Below are 15,262 nucleotides of genomic sequence, written 5' to 3'. Positions count from 1 at the left end.
CTTTTGCCCGTGTTCATCATTATTCACTTGCTATCTAGAAGCCTCTTTGTCAAGTTTTGAAGTCTGCCAGCACCACTCCTGCCCTACATGGTTCATAAGACCTGCCTGAGGTTGCAAGAGAGGACACTCCTCATCCCTCGTTGCTGATCTGCTGCTGTTCTGCTTGGCTCCCTCCAGTTTGGAGTTGTGGATTGTCTGTCTATCTCCCTCTTGGTGTGGTTCTGGTTTTCTAGTAGAAAGTATAGCTTGTGGGCTGAGGACGTGGCTCAGTTGATGGAGTACTTGCCTCAAAAGCATGAAGATCTGAGTTTGATTCTACATTAAAAAACTAGATCTGGCCAGGCATGGTGGCATTTAACCTCAAGAAGCAGAGGCAGGCAGATGTCAGGTGAGTTCCAGGCCAGCCCCGAATACATAGTGAGCTGCTGTTCCACCTCCTATCTGCCCCCAAAACCAAAGATGGTGTTGCACCCCTGAAATCCCAGAGCACTGGAGAGTCAGAAACAAGCAGCAATCCTGAGCCTCACTGGACAGCTAAGCCTAACTGAAAGCTGGCCTCTGCCCTTCGTACCAAGGGTACACACGCTTGTCTGCATGTGTGCACACACAAATTATTCTTTGGTATTTGCAAATAGCATTCTCACTTGACAGAGGAAACATCCAAGTTCTTGTTCCCCAGATGTGAATCAATTTTTCTCTTATATTGTGGCATCCTAATCTTAAATTAATGTTTTGACTAAGTTAGGATATCGGAAAATGACTTTGCTCTTGCATGGTCATGATACTTGTATGAATGCAGTTTAATGTGGAATTAATTCTTTCACAGACAGGAATAGTTTCCAGGAAGTCTTTTGTTTGCTTGTTGGTTTGCTTGCTTGCTTGTTTGTTTGTCTGAGACAAGGTTTTACTGTGTAACAGCCCGACTGTCCAGGAACTCTGTAGACTAGGCTGTCATTGAACTCACAGAGATCAATCTGCCTCTTCCTTCCAAGTATTGGGATTAAAGGCGTGTGCCACCATCTCCCGGCAGGCTTCAGGAAGTCTTTAAATCAAAAATTGAGATTTAATTCCTAAGAGTTGATATCTTATAGAAAGATAGTACTGAATTCAATCTTACAATATATTTTTCTGTTTTGTTTTTTAAACAGTCTCACAAATCCCAGGCTGGTCTAGAATTTTCTGCATATCTGAAAATGTCCTTGAACAGCAGATACTCTTATCGTTAGAATTCTTAAGAACTTGCATCCATTCCTTTTGTATCCATAACAAAGCAAATAGAATATCATGTTCTTTGAGATTTTAGAGATAGTTTTTCCTAATTGACATAATTTTTAAAGCCACTTGCCTTTCCTAAGAATTTCATTATAGTAAACTTGGAAACATTTACACTTCATTATTTGTACAATTTTTACATGTGGTTACATTAACAGCCAGGTAGAGTCTCTCTAAACTACAACATCCCTGGTGGGAACCATAACTTAGGGCAACAAGAAAGCAGGCTGTTAGCAGTACCTGACATCATCTGTTTTGGACTGGGGGTAGACGTTTGGTAGGTTAGGTATGAATAGTCTGCTTCATTTCTGTAGAATTCTATTAACTTACGGTTTTGTTTGGATCTAACATTTGTTCTACCCTTTAGGGAAAAAAAATTACATGTTTTATTCACCTTGCATACATTCTTTTAAATATATTTTAAATACATTTTTAAAATGTATTCTTTATTAGCTGTATCCATATATTATTTCAATATTTATAAAAGTAGAGTTTAACTAAATACTAAATGTATTCACTTAATGGATTGTGCTCATTTAGTGCTAGCATCCTGAACTGCAAGAGACCTACTCTAGGCCAAGTCACAACTGATAGACACCCCACCCAAATCTACACACATGACAGGTAAAAGTGAAGCTAGTAACAAGTTAGCCAAGGTAATTTGAATCATATCTGAGTGAGATTCTAAATGCAGGGATTATATAGTCAGTTCACTTAGTTCAGCACTGGCTAGTGCTGAACTAAACTATAAAAATGTATTTTCATATTACCAAGAAATACATACCAGTCATTAAAGAAAACTGATAGAATTAGGTAAAGAAAACAAGATGTGTGGCTGAGTGAGATGTCTCAGTAGGTGAAAAGTTTGGAAAACAAGACCCTGCCTCAACAAGGTATAAGTTGAGAACCAAATCCTTCAAGTTGTCCTCTTAACTTCCACATACACTATGTGGCATATGTGTGCCCCCCCATACACACACCCTCAATAAAATAATGTTTCAGACAGGGTTTGTCAGCCCAGCATTGGTGGCACACGCCTTTAATCCCAGCACTCGGGAGGCAGAGGCAGGCGGATCTCTGTGAGTTCGAGGCCAGCCTGGTCTCCAGAGTGAGTGCCAGGATAAACTCCAAAGCTACACAGAGAAACCCTGTCTAAAAAGACAGGGTTTGTCTATGTAGGCCTGACTGTCCTTGAACTTACTCTGTCACTGTAAACCAGGCTGGCCTAAGTGATCTTGCCTGCCTCTGCTTCCTGACTGCTGGAATTAAAGGCATGCACCACCGCTGCCAGGCGCGCGTGCACACGCACTCATGTGCGCATTTAATTAAGCAAAAAAGCTGGCAAGATGTCTCAGTGTGGGTGAAGGTGCATGCCCCAGTTCTAATAACCTGAGCTCTATCTCTGGAATCCTTGTGGTGGAGAGAGAAAACTGACTCCCAAAAGTTGCCCTCTGACCACCATGCAATCTGTGGCATACCTGTATCCCACCACACACCTGATAAATGAGTGTATTTTATTATTTTATTTTTTAATGAGAAAAAATGTTGAGCATATACTATTTAAAAAAAAATAAAGGCTATATGAAAGAAACTAAAGAGCTGAGCTGTTTGTCTTCCTGAACATGTACTATTTTATCCTGGGCTGCTGAAGAGTGAGAGAGAGTGTGTGTGTGTGTGTGTGTGTGTGTGTGTGTGTGTGTGTGTGTGTGTGACAATAAACATCAGTGTAAGAATTCAGCTTTGATATATTCATGATTAGAATGTTGCTGCAAGTTTAAACTTTTTGTCGTGTGTTTGTTTTCTAGACAGGGTATTGTTGTGTAGCTCTGGCTGTCCTGAAAACTCACTCTGTAGACCAGGCTGTCCGTTGAACTCACAAAGATCCACCTGCTTCTGCCCACCGAGTGCTGGGATCAAGCGCATGAGTCACTAAGCCTGGCTTGCAAGCTTACTTAAGCAGTCATAGAAGGGTTTACACTAATAAAAGTATAATCTGAGCCATATATATTTACCAATTTTTAGCTGTCAAGAGGGATGAAAATATTTCTGTGTGCTTACCTGGTCACCAATCTCAGTATGAGTGATCAAACTGCTGGCATTACATCCTTTGTTGTAAGTAGTATAACATGTCTGGTGTAGATCATTTTATTCTATAATTTTTAGTTGTGGGCCTGTCACCACTCTAGAGGCAGTGGGACCTGGGAGAATAGACAATAAATAAGGCAGACTAAAAGTCTCGTGCAATAGCCAACTTTATTCAGAGCATCAGACATTTATACTGAGGGTAAGAATAGTCACACCTGTAAAGTGTATCACCACAAGCTGCACGTGGCAAAAACATGTTTCTCTAGAAGCGTATAAAGGATAGTGTAAGCATTTAATTGAACAGCAGCAGCAGGCAATAATGAGTGATCTGAAGTAGCTCATTCCTATCCACTACACCTGGGAGGAGCACGAAAACACAGTCCAAGAGCAGTTACGTGTTTTGAAAAAAACTGGGGTCACAATACTCCTGTTTTCTTGGAGTTTTCTCACAGTCACTCAGAATTCTCACACGATTCCATTTGTGGACAATATTTCAACAGAAGGGGCGTGTATCCTTAAGTCCTGAAATATTCTCACATTTTCCATTTTTTTTTCTGTGCTTTGTGCTCTCTTGCTTTATGACTTCTCGTAGAATATGTTAGACTGTCTTATCCTCTACTCCATGATTTACTTTTTAGATTTTATTGCTAGGCCAGGAATCAAACTAGAAGCTTGCACATGGTTGGCAAGTGATCTATCACTGAGCTACATCCCCAGCTCTGAAACTGCAATCTGTGCCCAGGGAAACAAAAAAAAAAAAAAAAAAAAAGAAACAAAAAACAAAAAACACACCAGATAACCTAGAACTGGAGTTAAGAGTTGTGAGCTTACATGTTGGTGCTAGGGATCAAAAAGGGGTCCTCTGCACAAGCAGCAAGTACTTTTAACAACAAGTCATATCCCACCCCATCCCCCTTAAAGACAGGGTGTGTGTGTTGCAGCTGTTCATGGGGATGCCAAGTTTTGTTACGTTAGCAAATGTTCTTACCTGCTGAGCCATTTCTTCAACTCCCCTCCATCTTACTCTTTGAACTTTAGACTTTTGGCTTCTATATTGTAATTCATCAGTGAATATCATTTATCCTGTTTTTTGAGTGCTTACTTTCTGTTAATTTTTTTAGCTTGGGATAGGACTTCCTGGGCAGAAAGGGTGATGGGAATTTAAATGCAAACTCTTGCATTTTGTAGTCTCATGTCTCTGAGTACTCCCCAGACATGCTCATCTCCCAGCCCAGTCAGAAAGCATCTACATGCTGCTGAATATGCTGGTCTTCTGCCTTTCCCTTAGATCTACTCTCTGTTTAGGGCAGGGCCTTTATAGGGAATGATTTGGGGAATTGGAGAGTATTTCTATGGGGAAGCTTATTCCATGTTTCTTGAGGAATGAAAACCAAAATATCCCGGACCAGTGTTGACTTTTTGAGGCAGCTAGAGTTCACACTGTATATATTTAAGCATATCGAAACTAACTAGCCATAGTTACCAGCACTCCAGGAGCATCTTGGATGTTTTGTGGAACACATTTAACGTTTATTTTGTATCTCATATAGATAGGCTAGGTTGGTCTTGATTGAACTAACCCTCATGACTTGTTCTCAAGTGCTGATATTATAAGCCAACATTATAGCACCTTCCTTGGTTTAATAATATCTTCATTAAGTCCATGCTTTGTGTTATTTTTGAGACAGCATCTTACTCTGTAGCCCACTGTGGCCTCTAACTGCCAGTACTCTCTCCCTGAGCCTCCTGAGTTTTGGGATTACAGGGCACCACCACACCCAGTTAACCACAGATTTAACCAGCTCACTGAGGTCTCCTTGTTCAGCAGGTACTGTGCCGGCTTGTTCTTGTGTTGACTCCACTGTAGGTCCCTTGACAGACGGCAAACTTCCTGACTTGTGGGTCCTTGCCTCTTTTACCCCTCCTCATCTCCCTCTCCACAGCCGAGACCTCTGTAACAAAAGAACAACAACAAAAACGCTTGTGCTGGTTGCTGGTTGATTCATCTCCAGGGAAAGACACCCTACAGACCACAGAAATAACACAGAAGGGAAGGCTACTTGGTGCCTGCAGAGGCTTTAGGAAGCTGTGTCGCTCAGTGACTGCTGGCAGCCGTGCAGTCTTTGCCTTCAGTGATGAGTGTCATGAGGGCTGTGATGTCCATGCCAGTTGTATTGCTGGCTCGGGCTTCTGAACTCTGACACCCCAACCTGCATATACGTCCCTATTCAACACCCCCCATCTCCAGCCTGAACTCCTTATCTTTGCATCGCATTCCTCTTTCTTCCTTGTCCTTTAGTCGCAGCCCAATTAGAGCAGCTCTTCCCAGTCCCTCAAGCCAAGAAAGCCGCTGCGCTGTGCCGGGCCCATCACATGTGTGGAGTCTGTCTGCTTACTAGGTTCATTGCCGCAAATCATGAGTGTGGACAGAAAACTGCAGGAGGCCTCCTCTTCTGCGCTTTCCACTATCAGTGTCACACTAAAAATACACCTGGGGGGCACATATTATCCAGACCTAGTGGCTTACACCTGTATGTAATCCAAGCACCAGAGAGGGAAGCTGAACCCAAAGAACCTCTAGTGAAACTTGTCAAAAGTGACAGGAGGCAGCCTTTAGTCATTCTGGGTATCGCCCATCTTAAGGTGGAGCCTGTGCTGACCTCCTGTCTGCTCAGTTAGAAGTGTGTTCATGTCATCTCAGTAGAGGTTCAAAATGATGCATGTCTACAAATTCTTCGAGTAGTTGTCACTAGACAATGCGGCAGAAGTAACCAGCTTCCAGAAGAAGGAAGCACCCTGAGGGCCCAGGTTCTGCACTGTCCGACTCAGTGTGGGTAAGGGAGGGACACGCTGCGGGCTGGTCTGTGCAGATGGACCCTGAATAAACCTGTGCAGAGGGCTTCACAGTTTTGGAGATTGTTATGTTGGTCATTGAGGAATGAAGCAGGGGTTTATAGGAGAGGTGGGGGGGGGGGATCAGACCCTGGAGAAAGAGATGTGCCCCACCAGGGAGCTCCGGGGGAGAGGGGTAAAATAAATGGTTTTCCTGGCCGGCCGTCTACAGTGTAAGGTCCTCGGAGCTTTTCTCTTTTGCTGACACTGTTGCTGGTGGCCTTGTCTCGGGTTGCCTGCCCTCTTTAGGTAACTAACTCCGCAACTCCTCGCCCCCTCTCGGGCCACAGAACTCTTGTGGAGTTGCTCGCCTCCCGGCGCACTGGGGACCCTGCAGCGGGCGGGGCGGGCGGCCGGTCTGACGTGTCTCGGCGGGATTGGAGCCGCCGCCCTATATAGCAGCGGCGGCCCGGGCGCCGCGCCTCGGAGCGTCCCGGCTTCTCCCGCGCGGCGGCAGCCACAGACGGACGGACTCTCGGGCGGCCGCACTCACGAGTGAGGATCGGGCGGGCTGGAGGGCGGGGGTGCCGGCGGCGGGGCGGCGGGGCGGCGGGGGGCTTGCTGCCGGGCACGGTCCGGGTCGGTTCCGCAGCTCCGCGGCCGCACTGGCGCCTGGTCTCCCGCTACCGCGACGGGCGGGGGCCGCTACGTGTCACTCTGCGCATGGCCGCGCCGGAGCGCAGAAACTTTCCCAAGTCCGCGACGCGCCGCGGGTCTGTTTGCGGGCCCGGGCAGCCTGGACTAGTCGTTCACCGGGCGGGCCGCCGCGGTGGGGGAGGGGAGCGACCTGGCCAGGTTGGTGACGTGGGCAACCGAGCCGGCCCCTCCCCCGCACCCCTTCCCCCAGCTCGGCCGCACCGGCCCTACGGGCTGTGGACGGGACCCGGGTCAGTGGCGCCCTAGCTCGCGCGGCAGGCTGGGATCTTCACCCGGGGTCCCTGTGTCCCGCCCGGTGCCTCGCTGCACCTCCACCTGCGGCGTTCGGCTACGTGGTCACTGGAGGACTCCCGGCCCAAGTACTACTTGGATGCGCCCCAGGGTCCATGGGTGAAAAATACATTACGGAAAAATACCGAATTTGGATGAAAGGCTAGGAGGCCGAGCAGGATACTGTCCCTTTAAGCCTGTCCCCGCCCGCGGGCGCTCTTGGCCGGTGGGAGGGCCATGCTGAGGTGGCATCTGCGAAAGTTCCTCCCAGGCTGGGTCTCTGACTTGCAGAGCTGGGTAAAGCACTAGGCCGGCCGTGGTGGTCACAGACTTAGAGTTTGTGATCTCAGCAGAGCTGGGTTTTGTTGTTAATTTTGGAGTTTGTACTCTTGAGTACTGGGGTGGGGGTACCTGCACAAATCCTCTGATGGCATGAAAGTACAGTTTCAACTCGGGAAGAGAAACTGAATCTCAGCTGGAGGTTTTCGCTGCCCTCCATTGGAACTGCTCTAGTGTCTAAAGAACTTGGGTCCCTCCAGTTGAGGCTGATATGCTAGCCTTTCTGGAGCTTTCCTGGATTCTCTTCACATACTATTGCCCATTACATAAGTAGTTGGCACAAGTTAGCAGAGGGGAATCAGTTTAAATACTTCCTTGTACAGAAGTTTTTAAAAAGAATTCTTGTCTTACCAGCCTTTTCTGATTTCTCCATTAACCAGGTTTCAAACTGCCATCGCTTCACCTTTCTCTTGCATATTAAGTCCCTATTGCTCCTGGTTAAGTCCTGGTTCTTGGAGGAGAGGAGGCCTCCCTTGGCTTCTTCTACCTCTCTTCCTTTGGTTCTAGTTATGTGTTGAGATCTGACTTTGCTGCCATGTTCATTATGTTTGCATTGGGTGCTGAGGGACTAGAGACTGTAAAGGAGGGGCTGCCCCCACTGGAGGAGACTTGAAGAGGAAAGAGTGCAGATTTCATCCTATCTTGATGAACCTTTGCGGGAAGCAGGGGAACTGAGCTCCCAGGAGCACTCTTTCTTTTCTCTGGTGTACTTGAAAGTCAGGTTGGAGTAATCCTCGATCTCTTTCAGTCCTGACTTGTATGACTGAATACAGGAAAAGTCTGAGATACCAAATCTTGGGCTCCTAGTCTCTTGGAAGTTTAGTCAGTGAGTGCAGGATGGGAGAGTGTGTTCAGCTGTGTAGTTGAGCATCCAGGTGCAGCAGATTGGGCCTCTGAGTATTGTCCATAGAGGTAAGGCAGGATGCAGGTGGGTGTAAAGGTGGAGGGACCATTGCTTAGGTTCTGCTGTTAAACCAGATGCAGGTGCATCACTGAAAACAGAAGGCATGAACTGGCCTTCTGGAGTAAGTAAAGCTTCTTACTCCAGAGTCTCCAGTGTAGATGAGGTGTGTATTTACATACAGGTGTCAGATGTGTGCTTTAAATTTAAGTCTTTAACAGGGTTTTGAGTCATTAATTTAAAAAAAAAAAAAAAGCCTGAATAAAGTCTGTTCAATATGTCTCTGTGATCCCCAGTGAGTCTTGTCAACCTGTCTGGAGTTTTCTAGAAGTCCACTCTGCTGTCCCTGGTTGCCAGAGGGTGTTTGTACTTGTCAGGAGCTCTGGAAACTGCTCCAGTTTCTTCCTTGACGGTGACAGTGCTTAGACATGGAGGTGCTTTTGGTAGCCGCTTTATTTGCTATGAATTCTCATGGAAAGAGATGCCTAGGTGTGGGAGCATGCCTGAAAGAGTCAGTGCAGGGCAGTATATGGTGTGGGCTGTGGTGTAGCTGGTGTTCTGTACTCACGACTTACCTTGTCCTGGAAAGCAGGGGCACCTGCCAGTGACTGACCCAGAAACAAAGACATAGCTGAGGTCACATGGGCAAACCTGGTAAAGTGGAGTGTGGGCATCTGGGTTTAAGAAGTGATGGCAGAGCACACTATAGCCTCAAATCAGTAAGCGGGGCCAGGTGGATTTCTTGAGTTCAAGGCCAACATGGTCTACATAGAGATCTTTGTCTCAAGACCAAAAAAGGGTGTTTAGAGAATAGTTTTTGCCCTGCTCTGGTGGCCTTTGAATCTTGTAATTTTATGACCTGATTTTTAAAAATCTCTGTGGATTAGAAGGGACTGAAGGACTTACAGGACAACAACAAGAACAAAGGAACTACAAAGTTAACAAGGATTCTTTTTTGGTGTGGCCTCAAACTCGGAGATCCGTCTGCCTCTGCCTTTTCCTCTGCCTCCCAAGCTGGCATTAAAGGTGAGTGCTGCCACTGTGGGCTCTGTCAAGAAGCCCTTGGGCACTCTGAAAGCTCAGACACAAAATCTGCATTCTGCTGTGTGCCACAGTTAGCTTCATAGCAGAGTCAGTCTGCCTGGCAGAAGTCACAAGGACCCAGTGTACAGATCACTTGTAAGATCCCTCGAAGGGTTGTCCTCTGAGAGTTCTAGACATTCAAGTTTTACTGAAATGTCTTGTTCAAAGTTAGTAGCCTAACACCTGAGCTTTTGTAGTGTTTTTCCCTAAGAGATCTGCCTAACTGTTGCAATTACTGGAAGCCACATGTAAAGAATGTTTAACCCTTTCTTTGTTTAGAGGTGAAAGGATCTGAGTTACAAAGCATGGATAAGTAAAGTAACCTTTCTTGTTTTTTCTCTCCCTTTCTATCCTATACCAGTAAAAGCTGGCAGGCTGACAGAGGCAACCTCGGGACGGACTTTCTGGCTACTGACCATTTTGCTGGTAAGTTTGAGTGCCCTTCCTGAAGACTTCCTATGCCTGGAACACAAAGATGTGTAAGTTAGTTCCTAAGTGTGAGTTGTTTTTTTGGGATTTGTGGCTTAATGTGTTTTAGGAATGCTGAGCTTTCTAAAGTTGGAAGAGGTATTACTTTATTGTAATGAAGTTTTTGGGGGGGTTGGGTTTTTTTGGGTTTTTGACGTGTGTGTGTGTGTGTGTGTGTGTGTGTGTGTGTGTAGCCCTAGCTGTCCTAGAACTCGCTCTATACCATGCTGGTCTCAGAGATCCACCTGCCTCTGCCTCCTGAGTGCTGAAATTAAAGGTGTTTGATACCACACCCAACTGCATAATTTATTAAAGTACTTGCATTTGGCCAAGATTCGATACTCATAAGACTGGTGTATAATGTTGTAAAGAAAATGAGTTCTTCCTCACTCTGGTGTTGTGAAGCTGCCTAGAATAATTACCAAAGAGCGGAGAAGCGAATAGCTTGTCTGAATACTTTACAAATAAAGGAGTGGGAAGTTCAGAGCCAGTGTCCATGCTGTCCTGAAGTAAGGGATGCTGTGCCTTGATCCAGTTTTCTATCTGAGAGTGAATACCCCCCACACTGGACAAGAGTGGCCTGAGATAGTCTCAGCAAGTTCAGGCATTTAGCACTGTATGTGGGCCTGCTTTCCAGACACCATGAAGCACTGTGAGGTTTCTTCCCCACACCTTTCCTAAGATGTTGAAGTGGTTCTAATGACATCTGAATAAGTACCTTGTACGTCCTAGTTGCAATAATTGTCATTTTTATACTTTTTACAAGCCCCAGAGGCATATGTTGAACAATTAACAATTAAGAGAATGATCCCGGGATTGACTGATCTGTACCAGAGCTCGGTCAGGCCAGTGACAGGTGATTTGGGGGAGGGTAATAAGCTGTTACCCAGGCCATCTCACTGTGGCTCCTACAGTGGATAGGTGGTACAGATTCTAAGCCGTTGGGCATTCAATAAATGCTAGGTCTCTTAGCCAAATCTTGTCTACCGTATGACAGAGTTCCTGAGAAAACAGTTAATTTAGTGAGCTAGGACCCTACTTTACTTGCTCACCTTCAGTTGAAAGCTTGAAGAATAATTTATATCAACCTTGTGAGGAAAATAAATATTGTAGTTTGAGTAAGACTGAAGTAACGATCCTATAGATCATTGTGAGTTAGCTGTGCGTGGGTTTTCTCCCCCTTGATTACCTTTCTCTTGATGTAGTGTCTTACTAGGATTGTGTGTGGACGTGAGATCAACCATGAGCTCTGTTGCAGTTTTGACCCAAGAGAGTTTTGCTGAACATCGAAGTGGGCTGGTTCCACAACAGATCAAAGGTGACAGACCACTTTACAAGTTCCCTTTGTTAACTTTGGAGACTGGGTTCTGCTAATTTGTATTAGTTTGTTGCAAGTGGGATTGGACAGGTGTGAGGAATGACTCCAGAAACAGTGAGGTGTGTGGGCAGTTTCTTAAAAATCCAATTGATCTGACAGTTGGCAATTAATGGAATCCTTCACAAAATTGCTGCTCCAAATTATGGGTACTAAAATATTGGTTGTGAAGCATCCCAAGACATTGTTGAGCCTCTGAGGATGAAGGTAGTAGTAAGATCTGACTTCTTCTGTGCTCTTGAAGGCCACTGGCCAGGATAGAGACCAGCACTGCCCAGTGGAATAGAATGCAGTTTGGAACTTTTCCAAACCCAGGTTAAATAAAAGAGAACAGGTGATTTCTCTTTTCTCCCCTCCCCCCCCCCCCCCAGTATTTTCAGACAGAAGTTTTGCTGTTTAAACCAGGCTGATCTCAAACTATGAACCTTCTGCCTCTGGAATTGTAGACATGTGCCAATATGCACCCAGTGTATGTAAAATATTGTCATTGCCAGAGATGGCTCAGCCATTAAAGGCTAGGCTTACAACTAAAAATATCTTAAAGTCAGCTATTATATGTTCTTTTTCTTTAACTTTTAGTGTATATATGTATACAGGGCATTTGATTTTGTTTTTGTGTTGTTGTTATTGTTGTTGTTTTAATCTAAAACCTTTGGGGCTGAGACGACAGCTCAGTAGGTAATGGTGCCTTCTTGCCAAGCTTATGTCCTGGATTTGATCCCAGCACCTCCACAGTTGAAGGACAGAACTGACACCTGCAAGTTGTCATCTAACCTCCATATTCAACTCAATGTGCATACATTGCACATACACAAATAAATACACACAGATAACATTTATTAATGTTTAGATCTTCCAAAACTTTCAAATGGAAGAATAAAATTGTTGAAAGTTGTTAGAACATATTTAAGTTTTCCCATAATGGAATTGAATATTTTTTAAATTGAATGAATTAACATTTAAAATTCACTTCTTAGCCACACTTGACCCACACTCATTCCCAGTGTTTTGGTCATTCCTAAGACACTGCTGTTGCCTGACTCAGTTTTTGGAGCCTGAGTGCAGCTGTCTGTAGTTTCTCCTTTCTTGAGAATGAAAATGGCACTGCAGGAGTTCAGCCTCTGCTCGTCCCACCACCATCAGGTTTGGAAGCAGTGAACTTAGACTAGAGGCTTATCTAATTCCAAAGGTCATCTTGTCCTCTCCAAGTCTGCATGCTCCATTGTGTTTTAATTGGACCCTGCTACTGCTGCCTCAGTCAGCCCTAGGGATTTGAGATTATCCAAAACAGTCATATACTTGCTTTGGCGGAGAATATGGTTAGCTGGACAAAAGCATGAACAAATTGGGCACCGTGGTCTGTGGACATGACTAATAATCAAAGGCCCCAATTTCTCCCAGTCTTGTGTTCCTGTCTTGGCTTGAGAGGACATCAGAGACAATTCCCATGAGAGTTCATTTCACCATTGTACATTACAAAGGAAAATGTGGAACCTACCTCAAAAGTAGTTCTTAAAAGCAATATACTCTGTAGCAAACATTTATAGTCATGATTTGCTTTTCTACTATACGAGGACCTAAGAAAAATCTGTCACAAGCTTGCTTTTAAGGGTTTTATGTATCTCACTACTAAAGTGGGGTTTGTGCTGTCTGGTCTTTCATAGTAGGGCCATGTAGAGGACAAAAAGTTTCCATTTCTGGAATTGGAAGTCTCTAGCCCCATCCAGTTCTCCCACTTAGGGCGCTGGGCCTGATGACTACCTGAGGTCCTTTCCCAGAGCTGTGAATGAGGAGAGTGTGATAGCATTGCTCATTCACCAGTATTTTAATGGGGGTTCCTGCTAAAAATCTTTCAACTTTTTGTTTCTATAATGTTGCGTTGTAGTGTTTTCCTCCTAATTTCTGTTCTCTGGTCTAGTTGCCACTTTAAATTCAGAAGAGGAAAGTGACCCGCCAACCTACAAGGATGCCTTCCCTCCACTTCCTGAGAAAGCAGCTTGCTTGGAAAGTGCCCAAGAACCTGCTGGAGCCTGGAGTAACAAGATCCGGCCCATCAAGGCCTCTGTCATCACTCAGGTAGAAACACCATTTCTTTTTGCTTTATTTGTTTCTTGTAGGAAGCAATATGATCTGATAAAAGGTTTTTGAATGTCCAGTGATGAGAGCATTTGGGGTGTATGAAGTGGGGAGGACTTTAAAAGATTAAACAGCTCCCCTTCCTCTGTGGAGCACGCCTTTTGCCATGGTCATCCCATCCAGCCTCCCTGGCACCCTGGGCTGGCACACAGTTTGAGATAGGCCATATTTGTCAAATTCATGGGGCCATGTTCTTTTCTATTTTCTAGTCAATGTAGCCCCTAGTTGCTAGGTCTGCCTTTCCTATCCATATGGCAGTCAAAGCTAATCTGTTGCAGGGCTTAGTGACACACCTCTAATCCAGGACTCAGAAGCAGAGGCAGGCAGGTCTCTTGAGTCAGAAGCCAGCCAAAGCTTCGATGGAAGATCCTGTTTTTTTTTGTTTGTTTGTTTGTTTGTGGTTTTTTTGAGACAGGGTTTCTCTTTGTAACTTTGGAGCTTGTCCTGGCACTCACTCTGGAGACCAGGCTGGTCTTGAACTCACAGAGGTCCTCCTGCCTCTGCCTCCCGAGTGCTGGGATTAAAGGCGTGTGCCACTAACGCCTGGCCCTTTTTTGTTTTTTAAAAAGCTAGTAAGCAACTAATTTCTGGTTTCCTTTGACTTCATTAGCCCTTCTGCCTGAGCTTTTGCGATTGTTAGAACTGATGCCTGGTTGTGATAGGAAGTTATCACGCATGCCATCATAACTCCTCATACATAAGCAATTGCATCTTGATCTTTTGTGGCCTTGCTGCTCTCTTGTCTTGTTAAATGCATCTTTTGAATGGTTCAAACCTGTATCAGGGATAATTGATCCCTCTTGCTTCCACCACCCCTGCTCCTCCTCAGCTCTCTATAAACCACCTGGCTCTTAGAGCAGATTTTGTTATGCCTAAAAGTCTTGATGTTGCCTGTGCTGTTTGCTGTCATGGCTGCTGCTTTCTCTCTTCAGAAAGCTGCTCTGTTGTATTCTTGTCCTAGGCCCTCGCCTCCCTTTAAATCCTTCACAGGCTTATTGTTCCTGGTGCTCTTCTAGTTGTCTGCACCACATGCCAACCTCCTGCCTCCCCTGGGTGATTTCTCCTTACTGCCTTGCCTCGGCAATGCCTAGTGAGTGGATGTTAGCAAATACATGTTGCATGTAATCATTGTTCCTCTTCTTTGGTGGTTTAACTTTGTCTTTGGGGGTCTTCTCTGAACAGGTGTTTCATGTACCCCTGGAAGAGAGAAAATACAAGGACATGAACCAATTTGGAGAAGGTGAACAAGCGAAAATCTGCCTTGAGATCATGCAGAGGACTGGTGCTCACCTGGAGCTCTCTCTGGCCAAAGACCAAGGCCTCTCCATCATGGTCTCAGGGAAGCTGGATGCGGTCATGAAAGCCCGGAAAGACATTGTTGCTAGACTGCAAACACAGGTGGGTGTCCCTAAGCCTGGCATCCCAAATGATGGTTGCTTGGCTGATCCTGGTGCAGGCCAGAGGACAGCAGAGTTTGGAACCTTTGTAATTTTAGAAAGCACTGGGGTACCTGTCAGATTGGCCATTGATCTATATGTACTAAAAAGTAAGGCTTTTCCCAGAGTTTGAGACACTTGGAAGCCAATGAACTTGCTAGGTAGGTAGTGATCAGTTTTTTTGGGCCTCAAACTCAGGAAGTAAAAGATCCGATTTTTTTTTTCTCACTATTCCTAGCAGTCTGTAACCAGTACTTGTAGTTCATTTGAGAACCATTAGAATAAAAAGCAAATCTGCAAGGCCAAGAAAAGGGCAGAGATTCTTACTAAAGTGCCATGTGACAACTA

At 45.2% G+C, this 15,262-nt stretch overlaps 1 protein-coding gene across 2 annotated transcripts in view; it reads left to right on the top strand.

The window, feature by feature from the left end:
• Hdlbp (high density lipoprotein binding protein) overlaps positions 1–15,262 on the top strand; it is a 63,847-nt gene that overhangs the window by 21,413 nt on the left and 27,172 nt on the right. The window contains exons 1-5 of one of the 2 annotated variants that reach the window (XM_027397664.2): positions 6,619–6,744; positions 9,861–9,925; positions 11,173–11,285; positions 13,261–13,418; positions 14,661–14,876. In XM_027397664.2, coding sequence (XP_027253465.1) covers positions 11,210–11,285; positions 13,261–13,418; positions 14,661–14,876 — 450 coding nt within the window. In that variant the 5' untranslated portion in view covers positions 6,619–6,744; positions 9,861–9,925; positions 11,173–11,209. Of the gene's footprint in view, positions 1–6,618; positions 6,745–9,860; positions 9,926–11,172; positions 11,286–13,260; positions 13,419–14,660; positions 14,877–15,262 lie in introns of those variants that run through there. The other variant, XM_027397665.2, reaches the window with a different exon arrangement.

This window comes from Cricetulus griseus, chromosome 2, assembly GCF_003668045.3.
Source record: "Cricetulus griseus strain 17A/GY chromosome 2, alternate assembly CriGri-PICRH-1.0, whole genome shotgun sequence".
Classification (NCBI taxonomy): Eukaryota; Metazoa; Chordata; class Mammalia; order Rodentia; family Cricetidae; genus Cricetulus; species Cricetulus griseus.
Note: the sequence above shows the minus strand (reverse complement) of the source record. Positions and strands in the feature narration are given on the sequence as shown.